The 14,770-nt window shown below is 42.6% G+C and overlaps 1 protein-coding gene across 3 annotated transcripts in view; it reads left to right on the forward strand.

Annotated features, from left to right (window-relative positions):
• Positions 1 to 9,218, forward strand: part of UST (uronyl 2-sulfotransferase) — a 303,044-nt gene extending 293,826 nt beyond the window's left edge. For 2 of the 3 annotated variants that reach the window (XM_073894061.1, XM_073894064.1), the window contains 2 exons: positions 6,890 to 7,169; positions 8,746 to 9,218. In XM_073894061.1, the coding sequence (XP_073750162.1) occupies positions 6,890 to 7,169; positions 8,746 to 8,845 (380 nt within the window). In that variant the 3' untranslated portion in view covers positions 8,846 to 9,218. Of the gene's footprint in view, positions 1 to 6,889 lie in introns of all 3 variants that reach the window. The other variant, XM_025866300.2, reaches the window with a different exon arrangement.
• The last annotated feature ends 5,552 nt before the right edge of the window (positions 9,219 to 14,770 follow it).

Consider the following 14,770-nt stretch of genomic DNA (forward strand, 5'->3'; position numbering starts at 1 on the left):
TCTTTTGGTTGAAACACACACACACAAATCTACCCCCTACCCTCAGACTTGCACATAAGGCAGATCTTCATGGTCAAATAGTCAGATAGTAGTTATGAGAGACCCAGCTCCATGCAGAGTATTGTAGAGACAAGCACGTTAGGCTGGGTTTCTCCACAAGGGATTTCTGACCAAAGAAAGGAAATGTTGACACCATCGAACCAACCAGAATGAAATGCCCCATTCACTCCCATCGCGAGCAGGCTCCTGAAGAGGGATTCTCCCCTAAACTGTGAGCCCCATTTAGCCATAAACAATGTGAGGGGTCAAGAGCCTGGGTTCATTCGTCGAACTGTCCGGACTCAACTTCTGGCTTCTCCACTTACCAGCTGTGTGAACTTGAGCAAGGTACTAAATTCCAATGTCACATCTATAAAATGATGATAATAAGAGAGCCTCCCTCACTGGGGTTTTTGTAAGGATCAAGCACGTGTTAGAATTCTCACATTCTTTGCACTGAGAAAACTCTCTCAAAAATGCCTATTGGTGATGATGCTCACGATGATAAAGTCCCATCCCTGCTCATAACTCCCATGTCTGGTGCAATAGGTTATTCAGTAAATATTTTCAGAAAAAAAGAAGGAAGGCAACATTGGACACAGGAATGAGGCCTACTTGAAGCCTTCATTTTGACATAGAGCACTTGCTTCCTAGGTTCATGAAAGCCAGAATTTCAAAACCTTTAAAGCAGAAGCATAAAACCCAAATTTTTAGAGCAGCCAAAGAGGTAACATAAAATAATGAACTGGCATTTGGGGGCTGGAACAAAATGGAAAGCCCTGGCCTCTCAGGGAGGGAGGTGGGCAGCCATATTCAGCTCTGGAAGAATATTGCCTCACTTTGAGAGAAGCCAGAGATGTCAATTTCCATGTGAAATAGACCAAGTCTTACAACGACTAAGTCAATTTCTAAAAAAAAATACCTCACAGGCCAAACAGTACAGCCTGCCCGTCAGATCTCAGGCTGCCTTCTTGCTGTGCCTGCTTTAATGAAAGGAGCCCTGAATTTGTCTCCTCCTTCTGAAATGTTCACCGGTGGCGACCAGAGACATGAGCCCCGTGAAGTCATCTCTCAGTTCCTGCTAGTTTCAAAGGATGCTCATGGGGTACATCACACTTCTTGATGGTTACGTTCTACAGCGTCTGCCCACCTAACAAGGGCTACTTCACTTCCCAAAGGATGCTAATAATATGTATAGATTCTTAAAGCATGATTGTTTTGTGACCGAAATAAGAACAGTCTCCAAAAAATTCTAACAACTTCCTCTAGAACTGCTATTATGGCAATCTGGAAAGAGGCTGATTCCACAGTTCACGTAGCTTTGTTTTGTTTGGAGGGAAAGTCTGGCATTTTACAAAAACGTGGGACACTTAGCAATGGAATGACTTTTCCACAGCACTGATTACTGTATAGCAAGACACATAACCATATGTCTTTGAAATGTGATTTTAAAAATTCTCGACTAACTATAACAGAGCAAACTTCCCTCTAGTCTTTCCATGTGAAGGTGATAATTTTCTACAGGCTCATGAAAGCTTCACTGGTTATGGCCCAGTATTAGTGGAAACCTCAACACGAATGGAGGTCCAGGCTCAGATTCCAGCTCTGTCGATGACTTACTAGCAGTGTGACCCTGGGTAAGTCATTTAATCTCCCAGAGCTTTTATCCTCCCATCTGCAAAACTGGGGGTCAGAATACCTCTTAGCATTATTGAAAATATTAAATACAATAACATGCCTGTGGACATCACCCAAACCTCTAATAGATGTCCATGTCAGTGTTGGTTGAGTTTGACCTTTGTTTCTCCTCTCACAAAACAAAATTCTTAATTCTGACCATGACACCATCCTCTAGCAGTATCATTAACCTTCCTTTGAAATTTGGCAGCTCTGTGGAAAACAAAAGGGGGGAAAAAGGCTGTAATCATTTCATATAAACTTTTGGTTTTGTGTCCACTGCGGTATGAAAACTGAGGGTAAAGGGTTGGATGACACCACCAGAGAGTAAGGAAGAGGGAGGGGAGGGAGGCTAGGCCAGCATCCAGGAGCACTAACGTTGAAAGGATGGGCAGGGAAAGAAGTCTGGGCATGGGAGGTTGAAAGGGAGCAATCGGAAAGAGACTGGGACCACCCTAGTGCTCATTCAATGTAGCTGCCTCTATAAAAATACACCATGAGGGATCAGGGTTAGCTGGGACCATCACCATCGCTTGCCATATCAGCTAATTAATGATGTAGACATACACTGGTTCTTTTCCCTTGTGTTTGAATGATATACTGTTACTTTTGACAGACGGTTACCTGCTCTGCCCATCCACCAACTGGCCCGTCCTCAGCTCTAGAGGAAAGCACGCAGGGAAGAGAATTTGGCTGTGATGAACTAGGAGTAGCTTTATAGCAATTGACCCAGTTACCTAATCCTAATCAAAGAAGGAAATGTGTAACTTCTTCATGCTATCATGTTTCTAAATCCTCCAACATTTTAGTGATTTGGTGTTAATAACCATTTATAGCAAGTCAACATTTTACATCCAATTTATCTTGAAGACTCGTCTAAGAAGTTACCTGTTCTAGGATAAAAATTCAGTGGACACTTTTCTTGGATCGTTTTGTGGTCAGTGATTACACTTGCTGTGTATTATTTTTAGGACAATTGTGTTTCGACCTTAAAGAGCTTTGAGGCCCTGCAATAGAGCAGATCCCAAATGACTTATTTACAAAGATGTAGGCTCCAAGATGCTTACTCCTTTGGGTCTTCCCCCAAAACAGGGTAGGAGGGCCTTCTGTTTAAGTTCCAGGCACTGTTAGTCCCTCCCTTTTTCATAAAATGTAAATACAAGGGCTTCTGTCTTTGCTGTTGCAATGTTTATGACTATACACCTGACCAGCACATATGATAACTAACTCCACTAGTTATCATTTATACCAGGACTAGTACTTACTAGAATAAACAAGATATATGAAAGATTGTAGAAGGAAATACAGTCTTGATTTCTTTAAGAAATGATTTCCTAAAATCAGGGGCCCTTAACAGATCCATAAATGCCTAAATATTCATATATGAGCTTCTAGAGGCCCATATACTCTCCCTGTCTTCCCGAGCATGAGCTTTAATCAGGTTTTCAGGAGGGTTAAGAACCTCTACTCTGGAGTATATTCCCTGATCAAGCCTTAGTTGAGCACCTGGAATGTGCCACTTTTCTCTGTCACCCAGGAAACTCATAGCTGAATATACACGAAGGATGTTATTAAAATGATGCTAATTTTGTTACAGTTTTTTCTTATGAAAATTCACACAAGATATTTCTCTGTGTTTTATAACTAGGAATAGATGTGAATAGATTGTTTTGAATGAAGAGCAGTTCACAATGTTAAATTCTATGTTGGTTGTTAGAAAGTTTAGGGCCAAACTCTCAACCCACCTGCTGCCCAAGTGCTTAGGACTTCACAGTGTGCATTTTGTGTTACTTTTTTTAAAAAATATTTTATTTATGAGAGAGAAAGAAAGTGTGCCCGTGAGATAGAGAGCATGGGGGGGAGAGGGTTAGAGGGAGCGGGAGAAGCTGACTCCCCGCTGAGCAGGGAGCCCCACTCTGGGGCTCTATCCCAGGACCCTGGGATCATGACCTGAGCCGAAGGCAGAAGCTTAACCGACTGAGCCACCCAGACGCCCCATATTTTATGTTACTTGATGTTGGGGTTTGAGGGACTAATAAATAACACCCATGTTCTCCAGCCTGAGTTCTAAACTAATTGAGAAATAGACACTGGAGACCAACAGGTGGAGATCCAAATGTCAGCTTTATTACCAACTCAAGCTAGGTGGGAGAATGCAGCCTATGTGTGAGGAGAAGTGGGCTGGTCATATTCCATCCCGACTTAGACAAACTTGCCCACCAAGTCACAGGCATGGTTAGAAGCCCTCACCTTTTCTGCAGGAAGGTGTGAACTGTTGGCAGACAGACACACTCTTTCCAGAGGGGATGGCCTCTCAACCCCTTCTCCCAAATTCAGAGAAACCCCTCTGGCCCTGGTACCTGGCCCACCTCCCTAAAAGAGGGGCGGGGGCAAGAAGCAGGAGCAGTACTCTAGGGAGATCCTCCCAAATGGCAAGATGGAAGCCATTACCCCCAATACCGAAATTCTGACCCTCATTCTCCCTTTGCCCAGTGTCCTTAACTATTTAGCTCTTTGCAACAGATATATTTTTTTGAAGTTCTTCACATTCTCTTTGGACCAGGTTGGGCCATATATGTCAACTGAAAAAAACTTATTTGAAAATCACAGGAATCCTAATATTTTTTATGGTATGAAATAACGAAAGGCCACACCACCTAGAGTGCTTCAAGAGGAAGGGATTGTAGGAGTCTGGAAATGAGTGAATTAGGCTTCTTGCGCCTTTCAGTGTTTAACTTAAAACGCTTGTGCCTTGCCTGTCTTTAATACCAATGTTTTAAACTCTGTGTTTTAAAAACCCAAAGGGATATGCATATTAACATGTCTCACCTCAGATTAGCTGTAGTTAATATCCGCAAAGAAGATAGACATTATAGAATGTTCTGTCATAAACCCATTTTAGAAGAGACAATGCCAGGGGCGCCTGGGTGGCTCAGTCAGTTAAGCGTCTGCCTTCGGCTCAGGTCATGATCCCAGGGTCCTGGGATCGAGTCCCACATTGGGCTCTCTGCTCAGTGGGGAGCCTGCTTCTCCCTCACCCTCTCCCTCTGTGCTTTCTATCTCTCTCTCAAATAAATAAATAAAATCTTTAAAAAAAAAAAAAAAGAAGAGACTACACCAAATTCCTTAACAAAAATTCTAGAACTGATAGGTCCAAATATGTATTGTACCTTGCAAGAGACTCAATTGGAAAAGCAATACCTTATTTCAATGAGGCCATTATTATTCTGAGAATTTCTTCATTAGAATGGCTATTGGAGGCTTCAGAAGGTATCTCAAACAGCCTAAAAAATGACAAGTCTTTGTCCTGTCAGGTGAATATGATTTTGGAAGCAGCCATTTGGAGCTATGTTCAGTAAATAATATACCTATTCAAATTTGGTGACAAAAAGTTTTAGTTAAAAATAAGATGATAAAAGAAACTATGGCAAATTTTCATGATCTTGGGTTTGGCAATGGTTTCTTTAATATAGCACCAAAAGTATAGGTAACATAAGAAAAAATAAATTGGTCTTCATTAAAATTAAAAACTTTGTTCATCAAAGATAACTGTCAACAGAGTGAAAAGACAACCTACAATTTGGGAGAAAATATTTACAAATCATATACCCGATATACATGCAGAATATCCAGAACATATAAAGAACTAAAACTCCACAATGAAAATTTAAACAATCTAATGCCAAAATAGGGAAAGGACTTGACTAGACATTTCTTCAAAAAAGATATACAAATGGCCAACAAGCACATGAAAAGATACTCTGCATCATTAGTCATTAGTGGAATGAAAATCAAAACCATATTGAGATAACAATTCACACTTGCTGGGATGGCTGTAATTTTTTTAATTAAAATAATAATTATAGAAGAAGATTTGGGGAAATTGGAGCCTTCATACATTGCCAACAGGCATGTAAAGTGGTTCAACCACTGAGGAAAACAGTTTGGTGGTTCTTTAAAAGTTAAAACAGAGAATTACCATGAGCCTGCAATTCCACTCCTAGGTATATGCCCAAAAGAACTGCATTCAGGGACACAAACAAATACTTGTATATAAGTGTTCACAACAGCACTCTTCACAATGGCCAAAAAGTAGAAACAACCCAAGTGTCCATCAATGGATAGATGGATAAACAAACTGTGGTACATCCATACAATGGAATACTGTTCATTCATAAAAAGGAATGAAATATTGATAAATATACAATGTGGATGTACCTGAAAACATGAAAAACATATGCTACCTGAAAAAACCAGATACAAAAGGGCATACTGTCTGGTTCCATTTATATGAAGTACCTAAAAAAGGCAAATTCATAGACAGAGAGTAGATTAGAGGTTACCTGGGAAGGGTTATAGGGAATTTAGTGGGTGCAGAGTTTCTATTCAGAGCAATGAAAGAATTTTGGAAATAGTGGTGCTGGTTGCACATGCCCCTGATATGTACACTTTAATAGGGTTAAAATTTTATGATATCTATATATATATATATATATATATATAATTTCTTGTTAGGCATTACATGTAAAATATATAGAACATTGTATTATTAGTCATTAATATAAAACTAAGCAAATTTTATATAACTGACCACAACTTTAAAAGCGTTCAAAATTTACAACAGTTAACATTGTATTTTAAGGAGTCTAGCAGTTCTTCCTTTATTTTTCTTGACAAATGCCCTGTGGAAATAATGAAATGCAAACAGATTTTATATCAAATTAAACTCTCAATAATGCATATTAATACCTTAAAAGAAAAAACAAGATGATTAGAAAGTGGTGAGAGCTTTTTCCCGTGCTTCCTCCTGAAAGTAAAGCCCTTGATGTGTGTAACAGGAAGTCAAAAGGGAAACCGGGTAGATTTTGCTGTTCAGGAGAATGTGTCATTTGTAGATAAGTGAATTGTGGTCAAATTGCATAGTTCACATCCCGTGCAAAGAAACGTCAGATTGTTTATGTTTAGTCAACTACTGTTGATATTAACACCTAGAATATGGTGAAATCTTTCTAAATAGGGCGGGGAACCCATTTTTCCCTTCTATTCTTTGCACGCCGAGTTTGTTCTCAAGGAGCTGCCAGTCTTAGGCTCGTAATGCACGGCTTCGTCCTTCCTCCTTTTGAGCGAAAGCATTAGAGACGACTATTCACGTGCAACCCTGGTTCTTTTCCAGAGCATAGGAAACTTGGAAATATGACTGTGACCGTGAAGAAGACTGTCCCCTCCCCCGAAGCCGTGCAGATTCTCTACCAGCGAATGAGATACGAGTATGAGTTCTACCACTACGTCAAAGAGCAGTTCCACCTGCTGAAGCGCAAGTTTGGACTGAAGTCCCACGTCAGCAGGCCCCCTCTGAGACCCCAGTTCTTTATTCCAACTCCACTGGAAACCGAGGAGCCAATCGATGACGAGGAGCAAGATGACGAGAAGTGGCTAGAAGATATTTATAAGAGGTGATGCCAGCACTGTGTTGCCTCCACCGGCTGTATCTCCCTTTTCCAGAAAGTTCTTTTGTGGGGGGGAGGAAAAATCCTTAAGGGACTAAATTAATGCTCAGCTGCATTAAAAAGAACAAAACATGCCCATATGTTGGGGTCATGGGGAGATGCCTGGTTTTGCGGGTCTCACTTGTCTGACTGCATTGTGTCTTCCTGGCTCCTTGGGTCCTATCCCAGGTACACTAGATGGTGCCATCATGGAGCATCCCATCAAAACATAGCTTTTCCCTCTAACATCATGAAAGGAGGGGGAGAAATAGAGCCCATGGCCCAGTAACTTATCATTTGTAAAATGACTTGTAAAAATATTACCTCAGTGGTAGGACACATCCAGACTTACCTATTTCGGTAGAAAGACAAAACCACTTCAGAGACCAGGGAATCCACTCTAGAAGGATCTAAGAGGAGAAGCTAAGACTGATAAGGACCTCAAAAGGGAGGATGCCCTTGGATGAGTGGTTTCTGCCCCCGTGGGTAGAATTCTGCCTCTGGTCCATCTCAGGGGACACCTTCACCAAGAGCAGCGTACTTATCTCTGAAAGGAGTCAGCTCTTGCCACACCCCCAACCCATCTAGAGCCTCGGGTACCTTTCAAGGTCAAGGGGCACGGCAAGCTCCATTGAGACACTCCCTTTCCAAGCACTATTCTGACAGATATCAAAGCAGTGTAGCAGGGAAAAGAATTTGTTTGCTATGTAAGGAAGACTGTAGGCGAGACAGAGCAACTCTGGAGGTCATGTGACATCAGGAAAATGGTACGGTTGTGTTCTTTGCACCCAGTATGAAACATCTCTCTCCCCAGCATGCTTTCACTGGAAACCCAGGAACCAGTTTAGCTCTGGCATTTGGCGGCTGTGGGCAGAAGTTCTAAGCCTGACCACAGACGACGATGCATAATCTACCAGGCAAACCCCTGGCCCCAGTTGGGTCCACAGTCACTGGCATCTTTCACCTTTGGTCCCTTGAGAGGTACCTGGTTTTGGTAAAAAAAAAAAGAAAAGGGGGGGGTCCTGAGTTCTACTCAGGCAGCTGTGAAACCACAGTCCCATTTCTTATGGAAGCAGCTCTCTCCTGAGAACGCTTATTAAGACATTAAGAAGAGAAGAAGCAAGAGCTTCTGGTAAGTGTCTGCCTGACCAGCTCTCTGAGTAGGTGTCTCCCTGCAGAGTAGTCTGCATAGCTGTTGGGCAGTTCCATTGCTCCAAATATCTCTTCTCCCCATTTCTCTCCCGTCATCTGCCACCTATTCATGATCCTGTGGGTCTTCGGCTTCTGAAATGTTTTCACCGTTAACTGCTCCCTCCTCCCCAGCCCTGAATATACATATATTCCTGGGTGGATAACATACAGCCAACCGAGAAGCAAGGGTGCAGGTGGTGATGGTAGGCAGGATACTTGCATCAGATTTTGTCTCCTTCATGTTTTTTCCCCTAGAGCCGGTCCTTTCAAAGCACTAGCAAAGTGTGAGTTGGGAACACTTAATAGTAAATAAGACTGACTTTACACAAGCTACACATTTTCTACTTTTCAGAAACCAACAAGTCTCTCTAGAGTTTTTTCTTCGTTCACTAAAACTGGACGGTAGCCAAGATATAAAGCAAGTCCTTTGGAACCTGTCAAGTGAGCACTAAAGCTACTTTATCATGAGATGTACTGAGAAGGCTCCGCCCCACAGGAGTCCAGCGAAGGCTGGGACCACAGAGGCACAAAATCCAGCATTTGGCCACTGGTGGGCCTCCTTTCTGCCTCAGAGAACTGGGGCAGAGACGTGCTTAAGAAAAATGTTCTTAGAAGAGGAAATATCCTTTGTCCTGTTGAGAGAGGCCAGGGCCCTACCATTAGGCCTACCTTAAAAAGCAACACAGAGAACCGCTGTCCTATTGAAAACAAAAACAAGAACGACAGCCTGGTACATGGTGAGTCATTTCTCTGAAACTGCACATAAAGAATGATAATTAGTTCACACACTGTACAAGCTCACTCTCTGAAAATAAAATTGAATTGTCTTCGTGGTTTCTCTTTGTCAGAACATCAGGACCACTGGTCATGTTAGCAATGCGTCATCCTCCGAGTTCACATGAGCACTGGGTGTCCAAAGGCATTTATTGTCAGCAGTGATCCTGATAACATCCCAGCAAAAGATGCTGACGGATTCACTTGCAGGGCCTTACTGTTACTCTGTCCCAACAAATAGCCTCTACGTCCTGATAGTCAAGGCACTTCATCAGTTTATTGGCACACATGACAACATTTCTTTGGCCCTGAGCCCAACGCAGTTTGTACTTCATGAAATATATTGTACATTTTACATAGTTTAATTTAAAAAATACATTTTAAGCTGGTTGATCTTTGACTGCCTTATTTATTATAACCTTTCAGCACATTCCAAGGTTTTAGTTACTCAGGAAGGAGTTAATTAAAATGATTTTTATTTTGGTCTGATGGATGTTTTTTAAAAGGAAAATTATTATTATGAACCTTCAGCCTACTTTCCTTGAGTGCCGTAAAAGTGCTTGTAAATCTTTTTTTTTTTTTTTAAGAAGAAGGAAAAAAATGGTGTTTGACATGGATGGAAATTCAAAAATATATATGGAACTGAAACATTAGCTTAGCTAAAATAAAAGCAATCTGTGTTTGAGATGAAGTGTTCCTTAACTTATTCATTATTCATATAAATAAATGAATATAAATAAGTTGAAATTTTTTTTTCCATTCTGTTGATAGCTGGAAGTAAAAGTGCCTGCCGTTCTTCACAGTGCCCTCGGCCTTCTTAACTGGCCAACCTTTTTCCATCAAGACGTGCCTTTTTTAGAAAGATGTATTTTTTTTTTAAGTCCATAAACTCTATTCTTATGATTGGATGACACCAAAAAGCTGGCAGAAAAAATGAACTAGAGCTAGGCCTTCATTCATCTGGTTGTGTGTATACAAGCCCGAGCAGCTGACTTTACCCCCACGTGAACTGGTTGGTTTGGTGTCGGGGTGGTTCAGCAGAACCCTCAAGCCCCCGATTGCTGGTGTCTCAGCTGCACATCTGCCCCAACACAGGCAAGGAAGGATACGCCGCACCACGCCTCTTAGCATGTATTCTGATCTCTTTCTCCGACAGGTAGAGCCTCAAAAGCTGGGTGATTCTCACCTCCCAAGCAAGCAGTTTTGATCCAGAAACACTCTTCTTGTGAAATTTCACAGCTGCATCAAAAGGGACTTGCAGGGATGTCTGGGTGGCTCAGTCGGTTAAGCGTCTGCCTTTGATTCAGGTCATGATCCCAGGGTGCTGGGATTGAGTCCCGCACTGGACTTCCTGCTCAGCCAGGAGTCTGCCTTTTCCTCTCCCTCTGCTCCTGCTCATGTTCTCTCTCCCTCCCTCCCTCTCTCTCTCTCTCAAATAAATAAAATGTTAAAAGGGGGGGGACTTGCAAGAGAGTCAGGGAGTCCCCAAGCTTTCTAGCTATCAGACACCACGTGCCAACTACATGTGGCTATTTTGTAAAAGGAAAGAATCAGGATCTTGGTACTAGACAAAAGAAAAACCTATTTTGGTAATAATATGCTTTAAGTAAGAGTCTGAGTCTTAAACAACAAGTGATAAGTGGTTACATTTATCATTTAATTTGTTCTGTAACTTGGTCACATGATGTCTGACTCTGAGTGATCTTTAAAGACAAAAGTACTGAACAAAACCTGGACCATACCCCCTCTGGAGTTGCTTTGTTTGGTCTGAAGTTCTTCATAAATGTGCTGTTACCTACAAGTTCATCCAGGGAACTATTTGGCTTTAAATGAAGGTTGTGGATAATGGTAGGATTTCTCAGAAGGCAGAGTGATGATCCATAAGCACTCAGAACAATTGTTCTGTGGGTCAAAATTATGAAATTCTCTTTTAGCAAAAGTAAAGAGGATTTATTTTACTAAAATAACTTGCTTCACATCTGGTGATGAGGAGAATAATTTTTTTTTAAGCATGTTAAGTATCCTACAAAGGAAAAGCCTGTTTTAGGCTAAAACCAGTATTAAGACTCTGTTAAGAAAAACACATAGAACTTCTTTCACAGCTCAGAAAATTCACTGTGGCAGAGCTCAGTGTGTTAGGGCCATAGACTGGCTTAAACAACAGAAATTTATTTTCTCACACTTCTGGAGGCTAGAAGTTTGAGATCAAAACGTTGGTTTCTCCCGAGGCCTGTCTCTTTGGCTTGTACCTGGGCATCTTCTCTCTCCGTCTTCACATAGTCTCACCCGTGTGCCCCCTTGTGTCTGGGCCCAAATTCTTTTAATAAGGACACCATTCATCTTGGATTCACACCCACCCCGATTCCTTCATTTTAACTTGATTAGCCCTATCGAGGCCTTATCTCCAAATACAGTCACATTCTGAGGTGCTGGGTGTTAGGACACCAACATATGAGTTTTGTGGGGACACACTTCCTCTCAGAACACCCAGATGATAGAGAAGTTAGAGCCGAGGAACTAACCTCTGACTAGGAGAGAAGCGAGCCTCAAATCACAGACCCCTCCGACGGCAGTGCGGCTCAGTGGTCATCTGGCCCTTGTCCTTATTTTATACGTAAGGAATTGAAGGTCCAGACAAATACAAGACGCAAATACATCACATGTTAACTTTTTCCATTGAGGGTTTAATTAACTTTCGAATATCGAACAAATCAAAAACTTTAAAATGATGATCTAGCCAGAGTCCCTCTACTGACCTAAATCCGGGATGGGAAGGATAAGCCACATCCAGTACCCCCTGCCTCATGGACACCGCCCCCCTGTGTGGCTCTCCTGGGAGTGGGGCCTGTGGAACCCCCTTCCACAGAGGGAGACCCTCATCACTTAAGGCCTCAGAGACAGATGTCGAAATAAACCGGTTTCATTTTAGATGTTCCTCTCTCAAAGAATTTGGGCTACATGTTGCCCCTCTCAGATTATAGAGTTTTATTTCTATGAAAAAGCAAAATGAAGATTCACGTTCTACTTCTTGTAAGGAGTTTCAGAAGGACCTACCTCAAAAAACAAAGTCAAATGTAGCTCCTAAAACTCGTGGCAGACGAGTGCAGACTTGCCCCTGGAAACCCGGAGCAAGAGAGTACCCAGGACCCGAGCGCTCCCTGGCCTCTCCCCGCGCCCACCGACTGCTTCACGCACTCGAGAATTCCTTTCTGTGTAGGCCAGGCTTGGCTGCCGGCTCCCGGGCCTGCAGATTCCCAAGGAACACCCGGGCCCACAGGTGTTCATGGGTCACAGAATTGTGAACTGACCCCTTGTGCCCTTTGGCTTTCAACTTGTCAACATGGGGATTCCCTTAAAAAAAAAAAAAAAAAAAAAAAAAAAGGAAGGGAAGAAAAATCACCGTGCACAGGAAAAATGTGAGCTAAGTTTTTCCTTTGGAATCTTGGCGTGCGCGTTTAGCTATCTTCAATCTGGCTTTCGCCAGACACTGTGCTTCGAGCAGGCATGGAGCAATCTGCCTTACACTGTGCTGCCAGAACATTCAGACTTGACCTTGTAACACGCCTCCTATTCCAGTCATGAGCGGAGACAGCCGTCAGGTCGGCCGCGCCAGACGCAGCATGCTGGCTGCGTGGGGCAGCTAGAGAAGCCTCTAGAACCAGGAAGCAGAGCTGCTGGCTGACAAGGGCATACACACTGCACACCGGCGAAGTCCCCGAGTTCACCTCCCAGCTGCTCTATTTCACTGGGCGCTGGAGTAATAAGTCACTTGCCCTCTCCCTGCCTGAAGTCAGGCCAGCTGGAAAATAGGAGGTCCATTGAAAACCAAGAGTTGCTTCTGGAATGAACTTTGTCCCCACACCCCACCCTCCACCCCCATATGCTAAGAGACTAAGAGCCACAATCCCATAGGAGCTGATGAATGTTCGTTTTCTCCACAAAGCGCTCTGTCCTCAGGAAGAGAGCCTATATTACACATAATTCTAGGTCGGTCCATGCCCCCAGGCCCTCACGCCTGCCCGCGGTCCCATCTAACCTATCACTGAGTCCGCGGGAAGCAGCCTTTGGGAGATGCGAATGGAACCAGTAGGAATAGGCACGTTCCGGCGGACGTGGGTCAGTATTCTTAACCTGTGCCGTTTTTCAAGCCGAACCACCTTATGGATTTCCAGTTTTCTCTAACACTCTCTTTGGGAGGAGGTTGTCTAGCTGTGCGTTACAGGAATCCTCTCTAACTCACAGCTTCTAAATACAGGCATCTTCTAACTTCTTTAAAGTACCCTGCATATCTGTGATCCTGTTCATGGTAAAAAGCCTAAAACATCCATGTCAATTAGTACAGGGTGTGCATAAGAAAAGTTTTCATAAAGGTTGGAAACCCAATAGGATGGGGTACTGTACTTTTTGGCATCTTATTCTCAACGTGGCATCACTACTCGGACGTTTTGGGAGAAGTCTGGTAATGATTTTGTGGGCTGGTGATGTGTGCAGCGTGGTCGATCCTTCTGACTCCATTATGGGACTGCCATGAGAGGACTCTAAATCTTTTGTGTTACTACTTTTTTACTGACCACAAACTTCTTTACAGCCACCCTATTTGCTGCTTATATCGAATTTACCATCTCTTTTCCTCCTCTGGCATACTTTCCTATTTGCTCTCCATTTTTGATTGAAAGTTAATGAAATTCTAATCCAGTGCATATTCCCAAAAGATAATTCACGAACCAGGTGTGTGAGATAGGCGTGAAAAAAAATCCTTTATGTTAAACAAGTTGGGAAATGCTTTAGCTCAAAGTGTCACAAAGTACAGTGGTATTTTAAGAGCACACTAAGGGTCTGGAAGAATACTGCCGTTTTTAAAAGTCAGCTTATCTTGGGGCACAGTGGGTTAAGCATCTGACTCTTGGTTTCAGCTCAGGTGGTGATCTCATGGTCATGAGACTGAGCTCCGTGTCGGGCTCCACGCTCAGCACAGAGTCTGGTTGGGAGTCTCTCTCTCCCACTCTCCTCCCACTCGTGCTCTCTCTCTCTCTTTCTCTGAAATAAAGAAATAAGGATTTTTTTAAAAAGTCAGTTTATCTTTGTCGAACCCCACATTTCTCAAAACTATTTGTCATGAAACCTTTACGAAGTAAGACCTATTAATAGTTGTGGAACTAGTGTTCTGGAGATTACACTTTGAGAAACATTGCTTTAATGTGTCATTTTCCCCCCATTGGAAGAGTTGCTTTCCTTCCGCTATGGTTCGATGTTTGGTCTTCCAAGTGGCTCATGTATCCTGCTTGAGGAAAATGTAGATAATGCAGATAATTAACATTTTGAGAGATAGAAGGTGGGGGCAAATAACATTTTTAGTAAAATAATGAACAAGGAATCATCTTTCAGTTTTGCTCATGCTCCTTAGTTACATCCCCCTACTTCACGAGAAAGTGGAAACTATTTTTAAGGTGATTTTTAAATAGTCTTTAATATTATTTGGATGCCTCAAATCAATTCACGACTTCCATGAAGACTGGTGCTCAAATCAGATTGGATAAAGAACATCCGCCACATTTCGTCTGTGCTTGGTTCTGCAGTGGGGAGCTAACGGTGGCAAAATGGAG

Source organism: Callorhinus ursinus, unplaced genomic scaffold (genome assembly GCF_003265705.2).
Source record: "Callorhinus ursinus isolate GAN/ISIS: 27379988/994484 unplaced genomic scaffold, GSC_fseal_2.0 scaffold6, whole genome shotgun sequence".
NCBI classification, from domain to species: Eukaryota; Metazoa; Chordata; class Mammalia; order Carnivora; family Otariidae; genus Callorhinus; species Callorhinus ursinus.